General features: G+C 47.6%; 1 protein-coding gene across 1 annotated transcript in view; it reads right to left on the bottom strand.

Moving 5' to 3' along the window:
• The window catches only part of slc15a2 (solute carrier family 15 member 2), a 109,589-nt gene that overhangs the window by 81,248 nt on the left and 10,714 nt on the right, over nt 1-17,627 (bottom strand). The window contains exons 5-7 of the mRNA XM_078552780.1: nt 14,801-14,893; nt 1,815-1,914; nt 91-181 (exon numbers count right to left, since the gene is read on the bottom strand). Of these exons, the coding sequence (XP_078408906.1) occupies nt 91-181; nt 1,815-1,914; nt 14,801-14,893 (284 nt within the window). The remainder of the gene's footprint in view (nt 1-90; nt 182-1,814; nt 1,915-14,800; nt 14,894-17,627) is intronic.

Below are 17,627 nucleotides of genomic sequence, written 5' to 3'. Positions count from 1 at the left end.
TCTAACAAATCACTGGACAATCTAGAGAAAACACATCAAAGTTTAAATTCTATTCTTAATGAAAAGAGAGAATTGCAAATCTGCACTGACCTCTCAACATGGGAGTGATGATGGTTGAGAGTAAACTTCCTGCATTTATGGACAGATAGAAGAAAGAGAAGAACTTTCGTCGTTCAGAAGTCTAGAATATAGCATCAGAAATTTGGAAATAATGAGTTAGTGCAGTGCTGGTCAGTGCAATATATACCAGACTCAGTTAATGCAATGTAAAGGCCCAGTCAATGCAAATATCTATATATATATATATATATATATATATATTATACACCAGATCCAATCAATGAGTATAAAGCTAAGCCAATGAATGCAAAGTGTGCCCAGTCAATGAGTGCAAAACTGTCCAGTCTATTAGGGAGGGCAGTGTCAAACTGAGTCACTGAAGCCTGTTCTCGATGCTCAGGCTCAAGCACAGGACATATTTAATCCAAAATGTGCTTTGGGCAGAATCTTTCCACATAGCTGAAGTCCCTCACTCCTGGTATCATCCTGGTAAATCCATGAACTGATCGCCCAATCTGCGTTTAGTCTCCTTGACACTGGGTGAGGCCAGGATTGATAACAACCATAAGATAAAAGCAACATACTGTGGACGCTGGAAATCTTCAATAAAAATGGAAAATGCTGGAAAAACTCAGTAGGTCTGGCAGCATCTGTGGAGAGAGAAACGGAGTTAGTGTTTCGAGTCTCTATGACTCTTCTTTGGAGTTAACTCTGTTCCTCTCTCCACAGATGCTGCCAGGCATACTGGGGTTTTTTCCAGCATTTTCTGCTTCGATTACAGAGTCCGTGGTATGTTGCTTTTATTTTATGGTTGTTACCAGCCCTGGCCTCAGCCAGTGTCAAGGAGACTAAACACAGATTGGGTGATCACTTTATGGGTTTAACAGGGCGATACCAACTTTACAGCCTTCCAGCCTTAACATTGAAGTTAACAATCTCTGATCATAACCTCTGCACTTTCTCAGAGACTTTGACATCTTTCCTAAAGTGTGGTGCACACAATTGAACACAATTCTCCAGCTGAGACCTAACCAATGATTGATAAAAGTTTAGTTTAACTCTCTTGCTTTTGTTCCCCATTGTTCTTTGATCAACAAGGCAATCGAGAGTTATGGAGGTAGTGGAGGAGGGGGGGAGCGGTGAGAGGAAGACAGCAATGTGGAGTTGAGGCCACAATCAGATCATCCATGGTCTTATTGAATGATGGATCAGGGCTCGAGGGGCTGAATAACCTACTCCTGCTCCTAATTTTTGTGTTCTTATGTGGCTCTACTTTTGAAGTCTAGGATTTTGCCTGCTTGCAATTCTCGTGACAGTATAAATATGAATAATTCCATCTCAAACACCTGACGCTCTTGTGGTGTGTTTGGGTTTTGGAAATGCAATACTGTACTGACTAACTGGCTTGCCACAGAGATAAAAGCAAAGAACTGCGGAGGCTGGAAATCCAAAACAAAAACAGAAACAGAAATACCTGGAAAAACTCAGCAGGTCTGGCAGCATCGGCGGAGAAGAGCACAGTTGACGTTACGAGCGTCAACTGTGCTCTTCTCCACCGATGCTGCCAGACCTGCTGAGTTTTTCCAGGTATTTCTATTTCTGTTTTTGAACTGGCTTGCCATAGTTGTGTGACTCTGCCATGAGGCACTCTGCCTCTGGGGGGCAGACTTCTGAGGTCAGCTCAATAGAGGCTCTCACTGAGGGCACATTGTAGAGGTACAGCTGTCCTTATACATGAAATATGGTGCACTTACATGTTCCTCTTCAAACTGGTCACCACCAAAAGCTGCAACACAAGGCTTAATGCCACCGGTGCCTAGGGCTATTAGAAAGAGGCCAAACATTGATAAGATCCTGGAAATAAAAGAAGTCTTTTTAAGCATTAAACAGACTGCGGTATAGCCGCATCACCCGAGTAGATTAAAAATAAGCCAATGCAATGGGTGTTGTGGGTGTTGTTGATTGTATAATTGCGCAACAGCCATTAGGGTTGTGGGTTCAGGTCCCACTACGGAGACTTGAGCACACAATCCAAACAGACACTGCAGTTCATTACTGAGGGAGTGCTGTACTATTGGAGGTGCCTCTCTTCAGGTGAGACGCTAAGCCTCCAAGCCGGTGCTCTCGCTTCTCCCCAGTATCCTGGCTAACAGTTATCTCTCAACCAACATGACTAACACCGAACACGGTCATTGGGCGGAATTGTCCAGTCCAGTTGGCGGCAGGTGTCATGGTAGGCAGCGGGGGGTGGGGGGGGTGTGGAGGTGTGGGGGTGGGGGTGTGGGGAGGAGGTGGGGGGGTGGGGGTGAGCAGAATAATTAGGCATGAGGGGCGGAAATCTGTTTGCTGCTGGCATGAAACCACAGCAGGATCATCAGATGGTGTCGGCCATGGCAGAACGTGAACCCTGCTGAAGGCTGACATGAACACGATTTGCATCCTGCTAATGGGATGCAAAGTAAGGCCCGACCAGAATCGCTCCCCTCCCCCCGCCCCAATGCTCGATTTACCGTTACACCAGTGTTAAAGCATGCCGGTCCTGAACACGTCTGGACAGGTGAAACGCGCAGAAGTTGGGGGGTAACTTTAGGGCCTTGCTCAGACTGCGGATGTCCGAGCAGCAGGAGATGCTGGAGCCCTACAGCTACCGGACCCTGGAGGAACGCGTGTACCGCATGCTAGATGGACCCTTGTGGACTTGGCTCCGCTGTGAAGCAGCCCTCGGAAGGTGGTGAGGTCACTGTTGATGTCTCGGGTCTACTTTGGAATATCACGGTCTTGGCCATGGGCTGCTACGGGTGACTGGCAAGGGCAGGGGAAAGGAAGGTCTAGGCGTGAGTGGGAGAAGAAAGTGTAGCGGGGGGCTTGAGGTAGGGAGCGGGGAACGAAGGTGTTGAGGGGGTGAGTTGGTGGGGTCAAAGGTGTCAGGGTGAGGAGGGTGTAATGAGGGAGAATGCTGCAAATGGGGAGGTAGGTGTAAGGGGGAAGGTAGGTATAAGTGGGGAGGAGGGTGTCAGGGAGGGAGTTCAGAAGGGGGAAGGTGTCTGGAAGTCCTTCTTCCAGACGTGTCTGGGGAGAGGAGTGAGTAAGGGTGGAGGAGTGAGTAAGGGGGGGTGATGTCCAGGTGAATGTGCAAGGGAGGGGCCTGTGGAGTCAATGACTATCTCCAGAGGAGTGAACTGAGGGTGAGTGTGATAGGAGGGAATGGTGAATGTGAGAGGGGCGGAGGTAGCCGGTAGGATGGGAGGGCGAGGTGCGTCAGTGACGGTAGAAGGGGCAGCGAGGGTGGTTGATGGGGTCACGGAGGCAGACATGGACCCTGGGGGTGAGAAGGAGGAGCGATGTGGGCACGGGTGGGGTTCTTCGGGAGGTAGGGAGTGTGCACATTCATCTGGACATCCTGGAATGACAAGGGTTCGGGTTGGTAGGTGACAGTGGGGAGGGGGAAGGTGATGTCGGAGGGTGGACTTTGATGAGGGAAAGGACATGGGCAACTCGGGGAGGGAAAAGGATTGGGGAGCTAATCAAGAACTTTACCATGACGATGGTTTTCAAATTGAAAGTGAACTGAGCCTCGTGTTGGACGGGCCCAGGGGGCTCCATGGGAGTGTGGTCAGTGGGTGGGCGGAGATTCAGGTCAGCTCAGATGGACAACTGAAAGCGAACCCCAGTAGGCAGCATTGAAAATGCTCAGGACAGTGAGATGAGTGGGATGGAGGAAGGCTCCGTGTGTGTGGGAGAGAGCTTGCCCGAGGCCCTGCCACACACACAATTCTCCCTCCAGGATCACTGGTGGTCGGGCTGCATGTAGCTGAACTGCAAGTGGGGGGGAGGGGGTGTGTGGGGATGCAAGTGGAGGACTTGTGAAGCCTGCCAGTGAAACTGAAAGCAACATTACACATTATTCAGTAGAAGTGAATATATTTTCAGATTATAAAGTAACAAAATGTGTTCACCTGAGCAACCGCTTGTGACCAGAATTTCTGAACTTTTCTAGGCCTCCCACTTCTTCTAGGTGCTGCCCTGACATCCGCAGCAGGGGTGGAGGCAGCTTGTGCAGTGGTTGGCCCTGTTGCCTCTGATGACTTTGGCGTGCGTCCTCTGGAGAGCCAAGGCCTTGAGGGCCCGGTATTGCTTTGGCTGTCCTGTGGGCCAGCTGCTCCCTCTGAGGTGACAGGAGATGAGGTTGAGGGGGTTATAGGCAAAGGGGACTCAGAGGGAACAGGCAGCCTCTGAGATTCCTGAGTGGATGACCCAGTGGTGTCCAGTTGCCACTCCTCTTCCCTTCGGGTGCTCGAGGACCCCGGCCTGACTCCTTGAGGGGAAGGAGCACCTGGAGGGAGGTCAAGGTGCCCCGTTTCCCTCTCGCATTGCCACTGCAGGAACTCACTCATGGCTCTCGTGATGGAGTGCAGATCTGCATGCATCTACGTGTTCTGCTGGACCAGGGTCTCCATGGCGTCCGCCATCCTCCACATGGAGACCTCCATACGGGCACATGTGGGCACCACTTCATCAGAGAGCAGGTGGACTCACTCCTCCGCCTCACGTGCCACTCTGTTGAGGGCTCCCAACAGCTCTGTGTGATGTTCCCCTGCCTTCTGCTGACTCTCCAGGATGAGTTGGAAGGCCGAATCCAGGGGCTTATTATCTGGCTCAGACCTCACAGATGCCTCTTCCTCAGCAGTCCTCCGCATGCCGGGAAGCTTGACTGAACCTGCCTCCTCCTGCTGTGGACACGTGTCCATGTGATGACCACCAGATTGTGAACCTGAGCCTGCTCTAGATCTAGGTCCCACCGAGGTGTGTGTCTCTGAGCTGATGGAGGGTGTGGGTAAGCGCTGTGACGTGTCTTCCAGGCTGCTTATTTCCAGCTCTTCAATGGAGGAGGTGTCCTCTTGTATGGAGGTGAGGACCTGGATGGAGCTGGGGGACTGGCTGGCTTCACTTGGCAGAGCTCCCTATGAACCAAAGTAGAGATAATTAGTGCATGGCAACAGAGTCAAATGCAGGAGAGAGAGCAATCACAGTTTTATTGAGAGAGGGATGATGCGATGCAGGATCCTCATATAGCTGTTTGCTGCTGACCTCACTGTCACCACAGGCAGGGTCCACGTCCTCCCCAGTCAGCGCGATGGCGCACTCCTCAAAGTGAGTGAGGGACCTAATGTGGGCCACTCCACCCCCGGTCTGGGAGCTCTCCCTGCTGTGAGTGTGAGCAGGATGCATGACACTGCGTGAAATGTTTGTGTGATGAGCGGAGCCATGGATAGGATGAGGATGTGAGCTCCAGAGGATATGAGCCTGATGGAGATGTGAGGGTGTGTGTGAGAGTTAGTAATGTTGTCCCTTGAGGTGTGAGATCCCTGTGGATGTGTGATGGATCTGTGAGCGTGTGAGTCGAGAGTGATGAGGTGGCTGACTTACCCTGGCGGAACGGATGAGATTATTCACCCTCTTCCTACACTGGATGGCTGACATCACCTGTGTTCCGGTGGCGTTGACCGCCGCTGCCACTGGCCTCCCAGGCCGGATTGGTGGCTCTGATGGTCCTCCTGCGGCCAGAGGAGGGATACAGGACATCGTGGTGACCTTCCACTGTGTCCAGCAGGCGCCCCAGAGAGGCGTCACTAAATCTGAGGGCTGCCATCTTCCTGGATTTCGGGGCCACCTGTCGCCTGGAGCAGCCCTGGTCAGTAGACATGATGTAGGCTGCGTTCTGGTACGCTTTAAATATGGCACCCGGAGCGAGGAAGCGCTGAGGTCATGGCGTGGTGGGCAAATCCCAGCCCGCCCGCCCACAATCCAGCCTGTTTCCTGTGTTTCATTATTAATGTGGCAGGACGGGCCGGGAAGGGGACGATGCGGCGCGAAAACTTCCAACAGAGGGCGCTGGTGAGAAGTGACTGAAGCATTCTGGGAGAAGTCATCGCAGCCACCGCAGCTCAGGAGGGAATCGAGGAGAAGGACTCTTGCACTCAACAGGAGGAAGGGCATCCAACAGAGAGCGCTGGTGAGCAGTGACTGAAGCATTCTGGGAGAAGTCATCGCAGCCACCGCAACTCAGGAGGGAATCGAGGAGGACCCAATGTCAAAGAACGGAATAGCCCCAAACATTACATTGCTGTAGTGTTTCCATCCCTCCCTCCTACTCAAACCTAAAAAAAAGAGATAGAGGAAGAGGCAGTGCCTTCAGGAGTACACCAGACCTGCCTTCTGAAAGTGGATTTTAAACAAAAAGCAGCTAATTGGTGAGTAAATCCTGGGAGCAGACTCGGAGGGAGGAGCACTGGAGCGTTGAGTATAAATCTAGCTTACCTCGGGGATTCGCAGTCTTGTCTTCAGGGAGCAGACTCAGAGGGAGGAGCACCGGACTGGTGAGAATAAATCTAGCTTACCTTGTGGATTGGCGGCCTTGTCTCTAGGGAGAAGACTTGGAGGGAGGAGCACCGGAGCGGTGACCTCGGGGCATAGAGTAACTGAAGCCAAAACTGAAAAAGTGACTTCACAGGAAAGCTGTGACCTGGTTGGTTGGTAGGAAACCTGCACCAAATTTGAAAAAAAAACACTGCAAATCTAATAAATTAATTATCTAAGTCGAGATGGCTGGGCAGGTGATGTGCTGTAGCTGTATGATGTGGGAGCTGGCAGATCCCATTGCGAGCCGCAGTGACCATATCTGCAGCAAGTGTTGGTTGCTGGAGGAACTCCGGCTCAGAATTGATGAGCTTGAGTCCGAGCTCCAGACGCTGCGGCACATCCGGGAGGGGGAGAGTTACCTGAACGCTTTGTATCAGGAGGCGGTCACACCCGGTAGATTAAGTACCTCAAGTCCGGTCAGTGGTCAGGGTCAGCAGGGTGTGACTGCAAGTGAGGCAGGTAGAGGGACCCTGTGTCCAGGAACAGAGGACCTCAGCTCTTGACCTTGTCCAACAGGCATGAGGTACTTGCTCCCTGTGTGGATGAGGAAGAGGGCTGTAGGGAGGATGAGCCAGCTGACCACGGCACCATGGCACAGGAGGCCATTCAAGAGGGGGGAGCAAAAAGACAAGTGGTAGTTGTAGGGGATTCTATAATTAGGGGAATTGATAGCGTCCTTTGTAAGCAGGATCGAGAGTCCCGCATGGTATGTTGCCTGCCCGGTGCCAGGGTGAAGGACATCTCTGACCGGCTTGAAAGGATATTGGAGAGGGAGGGGGAGGATGCAGTTGTTGTGGTCCACGTCGGGACAAATAACATAGGTAAGACTAGGAAAGAGGACCTGTTTGGGGATTATCAGAAACTAGGAACTAAATTAAGGAACAGGTCCTCAAGGGTTATACTCTCCGGATTACTACCTGAGCCACGTGCAAATTGGCATAGGGACGCGAGAATAAGGGAAGCAAACACGTGGCTAAAGGAGTGGTGCGGGAAAGAGGGGTTCCATTTCATGGGGCACTGGCATCAGTATTGGAACAGGAGGGATCTGTACCGTTGGGACGGTCTCCACCTGAACCGACCTGGGACCAATGTTCTAGCGAAAAGGGTAAACAGGGTGGTCAACAGGACTTTAAAGTAGAAAGTTGGGGGGGAGGGAAGGGTAAAACTCCAAGAAGCATGACTAATGGGAAACAAAGCAACAGGTTGGCATGTGGGGGGGTGGATTCAACTTCATGGAAAATTATGAAAAAACTGAAAAGAAAGGAGAATCCAGGAGAGGCTATTAAAGTCTCCAGAACACAAAATAGGACAGAGTGTTTGGAAAGAGCTAGGAATCTAACTTCAAGCACATCAGATAAAGGTATGACAATGAGAAAGGGGACGGGAAATACTTGTGTTTCTGCTAGTGTGATGTAAATGAAGCATAACTATTTTAAACAAACACAAAAATACCTGGAAAAACTCAGCAGGTCGGGCAGCACAGTTAACGTTTCGGGTCCGAATGACCCTTCCACAGAACTAAGTAAAAATAGAAGAGAGGTGAAATATAAGCCCCTTAAACCAGCTTATATTTCACCTCTCTTCTATCTTTACTTAGTTCTGTTGAAGAGTCATGCGGACTCGAAACGTTAACTGTGTTCCTCTCCGCAGATGTTGCCAGACCTGCTGAGTTTTTTCCGGGTATTTTTGTTTTTGTTTTGGATATCCAGCATCCGCAGTTTTTTGCTTTTGGCTTATAGCTATTTTACATTTTCTGAACATTTACCTATACTGTGTGTAGGGGTGGGGATAGTTGGAGGCGGGGGTAGGGTGAAGGTGTCTTCAATTAGCTCAGTTGGCTGGCTGTGCTTCAGAATAACACCAAGAGTGGGATCTGATGCCTGTCCTGGCTTGGGTAGACTCGGCTCATGCCTCACTCACCGCCCTCTCCCTGCCAATGGAAGGCAGCGGCAAACCAAAACTGATCAACCTGCAAGAAGTTAGCTCAGGATTGAAGCATCAGCAGACAATGAGCCAAGAGCCTGCCTTTGGACATGTGACTGAATGAGCATTTTTGTCTGTATATTCATGTGTACACTCCCATACAAATGTAGTTAATTGTATGCGTGTGATGGGCACTAACCCTCAAGGATCTTGACACCTTCCAGGACAAATCAGCCCACTTGATTGGCAGCCCAACCACAAACATTCAAACAGTGTGTGTGCATGTGCCTGCTTGCACATGTGTATCTGTGGGGGTTGGTGTGAGTGTGTGTGGACGTGAGCATGTGTGTCTATGTTTGTGTGTTGTTTAACCTGCAAGGCTGCGGACCAGGCGCTGGAAAGCGGGATTAAAATGAGTGGCCAGTTTTTTATTTCTCTTTTTGGCCGGCACAGGCACAATGGGCTGAATGGCCTCTTTCTGCACCGTAACATTTCTGCGGTGTGAGTGTGGCTGTGAGTGTGTATGTTGCTGTATGGGTGTGAACTCAAGTGTCTTGATGTGTGGGTGTGAGTCTGTGTGGGAGTGAGCACCAGTGTGTAGTGGAGGCAGAAAACTATGGACTGCGCATACACCAGATTCTGGCTTTTGTGTTTGGAGTAGGTTAGGTCATCACCAAAATCCCTCAAAAAAAGCATCCTCACACCACCCACCCTCTCCAACGGGCTGACCACCTTGCCCTCCCTAAGAGCTTCCAGCATGATGTCCCCCCTATTGATTCTGTGCTCACCTATCTTCAAGTTCCCTATTCAAACTCCTCCAGTCTGTATTCCAGCCTTCTCCATTCATTCCCCCTAATGCCTCTGCACGTTTTTCTATATTAAAGATGTTCCAACCCAGAAAACCAGTTGGTGAAATATAAAACCAAAGCCAATATTTACACTCTTTTATATTTATTTACTCATTGCAAGTATAGACCTCCTAACCCAACAAGCACAGTTTTTGTCCGTATTTTGTAATGAATCCCAATTTTTTTTGATTCATTTATGGGGTGCGGGTATCGCTGACTGGGCCAGCATTTATTGTCCAAGCCTTATTGCCCTTGAGAAGGTGGTGTTGAGCTGCTTTCTTGAACCGCTGCAGTCCATGTGGTGTAGGTACACCCACAGTGCTGTTAGGGAGGGAGTTCCAGGATTTTGACCCAGTGACAGTGAAGGAACGGAGATATATTTCTAAGTCAGGATGGTGAGTGGCTTGGAGGGGAACTTGCAGGTGGTGATGTTCCCATGTGTCTGCTGCCCTTGTCCTTCTAAATGGTAGTGGCTGTGGGTTTGGAAAGAGCTATCTAGGGAGCCTTGGTGAGTTCCCGCAGTGCCTCTTATAGATAGTACACACTGCTGCCACTGTGCAGGGTGGAGGGAGTGAATGTTTGTTGTTGGGCTGCCAATCAAGCTTTGTCCTGGATGGTGTCAAGATTCTTGAGTGTTAATGCCCATCACACGCGTGCAACTAAATACAATTTGTATATGATTAACAAAAGGCATAAATTCCCACGCTAATATGATCACTCTGGCAAAAGTCAACCTCTGTGACAGTGATCATAGTGCATTATCCCCCATTTCATCACCTTGTTTTGTGATGTTAATCTCAGCTGCGTATGTTAAGATTGCAACAATAAAACGATCCCTTATTGAAATATTCATCAAATTATTGAATACTTTATTTTTGCAATTTTCTCTATTCTATGCCTTATAGCTTGGCCTATTACTTTTTCACCCTTAACTAATATTTTACTTATTCAATTAATAAAAGCAAAAAACTGCGGCTGTTGGCGTTCTGAAATATAAACAAGTAGTTCTGGAAAAGCTCAGCAGGTCTGGTAGCATCTGTGGAGAGAGGAACAGAGTTAACGTTTCGGAGAAGAAGAGTCCTATTGGACTCAAAATGTCAACTCAGTTTCTCTCTCTACAGGTGTTATCAGACCCCCTGAGTTTTTTTTTTCCAGCAATTTGTTTCTAAATTGCTTATTTAAACATGTCTACACTTTACGAATACTGTGGTAATTTACTTACACAAGACATTTGTGAAATAATCTGCATGCTATTTTATTGTTTCTACTTGTAGGAGAGGTTGATACCATCAATTTCAGATAATTGGCAAAAGAATCAGGGGGAGATAAGGATCATTTAGAGCTGGAATGCACTGTGTGAAAGGCTGGTGGAAGCAGATTCAATAGTATCTTTTGATGGAGATTAGATATATAACAAAAATAGACTTACATTTTATCTATCGCTGCCTGGGAGGGTGGTGGAGGTGGGTTGCCTCACATCCTTTAAAAAGTACCTGGATGAGCACTTGGCACGTCATAACATTCAAGGCTATGGGCCAAGCGCTGATAAATGGGATTAGGTAGGTAGGTCAGGTGTTTCTAACGTGTCGGTGCAGACTCGATGGCCTGAAAGGCCTCTTCTACGACCTTCGTGTGTGAATCTGTGACTTTCACAATCTCAGGACATCCCAAATCATATCGAATGGCGGAGCAGGCTCGAGGGGCCAGATGGTCTACTCCAGCTCCTAATTCTTGTTTTGTTGTGTTCCTGTGCTCAGATCACTTTGCAGTCAAGCGAACTGTTTTGGTATATGGTATATGTGAAAGGGAGAAATTTGCAGGGCTTTAGGGAAAGAGCTGTAATTGAATAGCTCATTCAAAGAGCCAGTACCAATACGATGGGTCAAATGGCCTCGTTCTGTGCCATAAAGATTCTATGATAAATCAGCCCACAATTTTCCATCCACAAACATGAAAAAAATCAATCAGTCTTACATTTAATCTAGACCTTGATCAATTTACGGAGGGAAAAGCTAACAGGAGGAGGCCCCAAACCATGTTCAGAGCGTGAGGAAAGGTGGCTGAAAGCTTGGTCTAAGGGATGGGTCTTGAGAACACTTTGAAGAGGCAGGGGAGATAACAGAAAGGTATCGAGACTTAGACTGAGTGTTGCAGAGAGTGCAGCTGGGGTTGAGACTAAAGGTAAAAGGATAAGCTGAGGCCTCATCTCCCATCATTGGTGGATATAGAAGTGAGGGAGGAGCTGTCCAGAATTGACTGGGAGATGAGCCTAGCAGGAAAGACAGTGGAACAGCAATGGCAGGAGTTTCTGGGAGTAATTTGGGAGAGTCAGCAAAAATTCATCCCTAGGAAGAAGAAGCATACTAAAGGGAGGACGAGGCAACCATGGCTGACAAAGGAAGTCAGGGACTGCATAAAAGCTAAAGAGAAAGCATACAATGCGGCGAAGAGCAGTGGGAAACCAGGGGATTGGGAAGCCTACAAAGACCAACAGAGGACAACTAAAAAAGAAATAAGGAGGGAGAAGATTAAATATGAGGATAAACTAGCCAGTAATATAAAAGAAGATTGCAAGAGTTTTTTTAGATATATAAAGGGTAAGAGAGTGGCAAAAGTCGACATTGGGCCGCTGGAAAATGATGCTGGACAAGTAGTAGTGGGGAACAAAGGAGGAACTGAAAAGGTACTTTGCCTCAGTCTTCACAGTGGAACACACGAGTGACATCCCCAAAGTTCAAGAAAGTCGGGGGGCAGAGTTGAGTATGGTGGCCATTACCAAGGAGAAGGTGCTAGAAAAACTGAAAGGTCTGTAGGTGGATAAATCACCTGGACCAGATGGATTAAACCCCAGAGTTCTGAAGGAGATAGATGAAGAGATAGTGGAGGCGTTAGTGGCGATCTTTCAGGAATCACTGGAGTCAGGGAGGGTCCCAGAGGACTGAAAAATCACTAATGTAACCCCCCTGTTTAAGAAGGGAGTGAGGCAAAAGACGGGAAATTACAGGCTGATTAGCCTGACCTTGGTTGTTGGTAAGATTTTAGAGTCCATTATTACGGATGAGATTTCAGAATACTTGTAAGTGCATGGTAAAATAGGGCAAAGTCAGCATGGTTTCATCAAGGGGAGGTCATGCCTGACAAATCTGTTAGAATTCTTTGAGATGGTAACGAGTAGGTTAGACAAAGGAGAGCCAATGGATGTTTTCTACTTGGACTTCCAAAAGGCCTTTGACAAGGTGCCGCACAGGAGGCTGCTCAGTAAGATAAGAGCCCATGGTGTTAGAAGCAAGGTACTAGCATGGATAGAATATTGGCTGTCTGGCAGGAGGCAGAGAGTGGGGATAAGGAGGTCCTTCTCAGGATGGCGGCCGGTGACTAGTGGAGTTCCGCAGGGGTCAGTGTTGGGACCACAACTTTTCACTTTAAACATTAATGATCTAGATGAAGGAACTGAGGGCATCCTGGCTAAGTTTGCAGATGACACAAAGATAGGTGGAGGGACAGGTAGTATTGAGGAGGCGGGGAGGCTGCAGAAGGATTTGGACAGGTTAGGAGAATGGGCAAAGAAGTGGCAGATGGAATACAACATGGGGAAGTGTGAGGTCATGCACTTTGGTAGGAAGAATAGAGGCATAGACTATTTTCTAAATGGGGAGAGAATTCAGAAATCTGGAGTGCAAAGGGACTTGGGAGTCCTAGTCCAGAATTCTCTTAAGGTTAACTTGCAGGTTGAGTTGGTAGTCAGGAAGGCAAATGCAATGTTGGCATTTATTTCGAGAGGACTAGAATATAAAAGCAGGGATGTGCTGCTGAGGCTTTATAAGGCTCTGGTCAGACCACATTTAGAATATTGTGAGCAATTTTGGGCCCCGTATCTCAGGAAGGATGTGTTGGCCCTGGAGAGGGTCCAGAGGAGGTTCACAAGAATGATCCCAGGAATGAAAGGCTTAACATATGAGGAACGTTTGAGGACTCTGGGTCTATGCTCGATGGAGTTTAGAAGGATGAGGGGGGATCTGATTGAAACTTATAGAATACTGAAAGGCCTGGATAGAGTGGACGTGGGGAAGATGTTTCTATTAGTAGGAGACACTAGGACCCGAGGGTACAGCCTCAGAGTAAAGGGAAGACCTTTTAGAACAGAGATGAGGAGAAACTTCTTTAGCCAGAGAGTGGTGAATCTATGGAATTCATTGCCACAGAAGGCTGTGGAGGCCAGGTCATTGAGTGTATTTAAGACCAAGATAAATAGGTTCTTGATTGGTAAGGGGATCAAAGGTTACGGGGAGAAGGTGGGAGAATGGGGTTGAGAAACCTATCAGCCATGATTGAATGGCGGAGCAGTCTCGGTGGGCCGAATGGCCTAATTTCTGCTCCCATGTCTTATGGTCTTATGGTCTTATGGTCTTAAAACTTGCCATTGCAGCCGGTGGGTAAAATGTCTTTTTTCAGCCTGCCACCACGCTGAGTGCAAATCTGGGACGGTTCCATCCATTACCTCTTTGCTGCTTGTGGGAGCTTGCTGTGTACCAATTGGCTGCTGCATTATGTAGATTACAATAGCGACAACACTTCAAAAAGCCGTAAAGTCACTGAGACATCCTGAGGTAACTGTTGTAATTGCCATTACAATCAATTGATGTTTTCACTGCTAGGCTTTATTTGGCCCCTTCTCAACATCTTTGTTTCCCTTCTTGTTGAATGGTGAATGAAATGACAATTCCATTAACACTCATCAGCTTCCAGTGCCTGCAGTGCCTGGCCGTTGGATCAGCTACCTGTTGTACATATTTCCCATCGTTGGTTCCATTGATTTTTGAGACAGGTGTATACCAACTCAACATCGCTCTTTTCACGCTGTCAACCAAAGTCAAAAGGCAGGGTTGCCAAATCTCTCAGATTGTACACTCTGCCAGGTTCACAGAGCAGCTTCCAGAATGTTCTATTTGTGATTACATAGATTGACCACCTTCAATTTATCAGGTGCCTTTGGGGTTTTGAGGGGAAGAAATCAGACAGTGCACCTCCTGAAGTAAGGGGTAGAGAACCATAAAAATAAAACTTGCATTTATATAGCACCTTTCACAGCCACAGGACATCCCAAGGCACCATGGGATTGCATACATCCTGTTGAGAGGGTAGATGGAGCCTCAGCTTAACATCAGCCGTCCTGTGACAATAGTGGTGTTATCACCAGGCCAGTAATCCAGAGACCAAGGGTAATGTTCTGGGGACCTGGGTTCAATTTGCACCATGGTAGATAGTACAGTTTGAACTCAATAAAAAAAACCTGGAATTAAAAGGTCTAATGATGACCATGAAATTATTGTTGATTGTCATAGAAACTCATCTGGTTCACTGACGTCCTTTATGGAAAGAAATCTGGTCACAGCATCGTGTAGCTGACTGGTCTGACATGGTTGATCAAGCCACTCAATTCTCATGGGCAATGAGGGATGCTCGGCCAGCATTTGTTGCCCATGAACGAATTAAAGACTGCACCAGAGTGTTAGAGCACCACAGGAACATCATGATTTTTTTTTACTCACACATGCATTTTCTGGTCACCCACGGTTGGAATTGCACCAATGGACTTCACAATATGACCGATAACATACACAATGGAGAGGATGATGATGGTTCTGTTTGGGAGCAGAAGAATTAAAATCAAAACTTATCATTAAAATAAATATAAATATTCCAGGTAACACATTTCAATGCATAAATGGTTAAGTGTAGCATAAGGGTATATCTGGCATAACAAGGGTTAATGGGGGACCGGTAAACAGTACTGCCCACAGGGTGATGTAAAGAGACACATGACCTGAGACTAAAGGGAGTTGTGGACTGTAAAAGCAAAGCATGGAGTTAGCCCATAGCCTGTATATGTGTACATAGCTATGTGTTGTCAATGAACACTTAATGTTTAACTGTAAGAGACTCAAAACCTCTTTATGAAAGACCTACCAAATATACAACGTCCAACAGGACAGTGAGCTGCTTGGGATATCAATGTTTATCTATAGGTTTGACCAAATGCTTGGTTCAAGTCACCAAACAACATGGGGCTGAATTTTACGGAGCTGGGGGTGGGGGGCGTGCTGATCGCATTGTCCCAAACTGCCCGATGTGAAACAAAGGCTGCCCCACCCTGCAGCTTTAACACATTCGGGGCGGCCTTAAGGAGATCCGGAGCTGCCAGCTTAATCTGATTGGCCGGCAGCTTTAGCACTCTCAGCAGCACCAGCACTCGGCAGTGAGGGCTGCTGGGACTGCAAGTAGGCCCCAGGATGAAGACAACGTGGAATCCTGGAGAGTGAAAATTCGGGGGTATTGGACAGGGAGGGATCAGGGAGTCCAGGGAAGGGGGGGTGGGTGGTTGGAGGTGGTGGCGAGGTGGGCTTTGGTGGCCAGGTGGGAAGTGACCGAGGGGGGGTAACATCTTGCAGGGGTGCCCTTTCAGACCATTAAATTGCAAGGCTTATCATTTCAATAGGTGACTTTTGCAGTGATATGGGTTCCAGGAAATGTCCAGCTCCAGAACATTCTCTTCTCTTCCCTACTCCATCGTGGATGGCCAGCAGCAATAGCAGCACCGGTACCCACAAGACGGACAGAAACAGATTGTTGGAAAGGAAAGAGTTAAAGAGGTGAAAGGGGCAGACCAAATGAGAGGGAGGAAAGACAGAGAGAGAGAGACAGACAGAGAGAGAGAGAGAGAAAGACAAAAGAACGTGATAAAGAGAAACTTCAAGAGGAAAGAAATGAGCAAGGAAAGAAATTAGGAAGAAGAGGATAGATTTATCCACTGGAATTTAGAAGAGTGAGAGGCGACTTGATTGAAACCTTTAAGATCCTGAGGGGTCCTGACAGGGTGGATGTGGAGAGGATGTTTCCTCTTGTGGAAGAATCTAGAACTCGGGGTCACTGTTTAAAAATAAGGGGTCGCTCATTTAAGACAGAGATGAGGAGAATTGTTTTCTCTCAGAGGGTTGAGAGTCTTTGAAACTCTCTTCCTGAAAAGGCAGTGGAAGCAGAGTCTTTAAGGCAGAGGTAGATAGATTCTTGATAAGCAAGGGGGTGAAAGGTTATCGGGGGCGGGGGGGTAGGCAGGAATGTGGAGTTCAGGTTAAAATCAGATCAGCCACGATCTTACTGAATGGCGGACCAGGCTCGAGGGGCCGAGTGGCCTACTCCTGCTCCTAATTCGTATGTTGGTACGTGTTTGTGGGATTTAATTTTTTTAAAGAGAGCATTGTTAGGACGTGGAATACAACAGTGGAAGCTCGATCCTTAATTACTGTGAAAGAGAGCCAAAAAAAATAATGAGGCAAAATTTAAAAAGCTGTGAAGAAAGCGGAGAGCGCTTTCAGAGATCGGGATTGAAATTCTTTGAAAGATAAAACAAGCGCTCGACATCATCTTCCGAACTGGTGTATCAGGGCCTGGAGGAGGCGCAGACGCCATCCTGCCTCGAGGAATATAACTCAAAGGCTCGGACAATAGATCTCTAGCGGGAGGGCATCCATTTTACCCCTCGGAAAGAGCACTCTCTGTGAAGAACCGTAAATCGGGATGAAAAAAGAAATAAGGACACAATCGAACGGGAAACCGTCCCGTTAAAAAAAAACCAAGTGTTTGGGTTGTGGGAGGTTTTCGAATTTGATCTGCTGGCTGAGAAAATACTAAACCCAATTTACTTAAAGAGAGGGAAAAAATAGCCGGTTTGATGGGCCGGATGGCACACAGTGGGCGGAATTTTAGGCCGGCAGGGTTTTACGGTCCCGCCGAAATCAATGGACTTTTGAACGGCTTGCTGCATTTTACACCGTGACCGGCTGTAAAATTCCTCCCGATAGATAACTCCTGTTCCTATTCTCCAGCCTGAGTGACAAACAGCGAAACCCATTTACTGAGAGTAGCCAAGTTAAAGAGAGCCTTAGAAATGAAACCACACTGTCCAAATAAAACGTCTACTGAAACCAATGGACTAACTATTGTGCTGTTTGTTTACTTATGGCAAGTTGAAGAGATCATAAATTACGCAATATTAATTTATAACTATGTCCCGTCTTGGCAGAATTTAAATCCAGTTAATAAATCTCGAATGTAAAGCTAATCTCAGTAAGGGTGACCGTTAAATTATCATCAATTGTCATATACATATATATATATATATATACATATATTAAAAAAAATCTAGTTCACTAATGTCCTTTAGGGAAGGAAATCAGCCGTCCTTACCCAGTCTGGGCCTACATGTGACTCCAGACCCACAGCGATGTGGTTGGCTCCCAACTGCCCTCTAAAATGGCCTAGCAAGCCACTCAGTTCAATAATAATAATGAATTAAAAAAAGGCTTGTATTTCTAAAGC

The sequence above is a fragment of the Cetorhinus maximus genome, chromosome 11 (assembly GCF_964194155.1).
Source record: "Cetorhinus maximus chromosome 11, sCetMax3.hap1.1, whole genome shotgun sequence".
Taxonomy (NCBI): Eukaryota; Metazoa; Chordata; class Chondrichthyes; order Lamniformes; family Cetorhinidae; genus Cetorhinus; species Cetorhinus maximus.
Note: the sequence above shows the minus strand (reverse complement) of the source record. Positions and strands in the feature narration are given on the sequence as shown.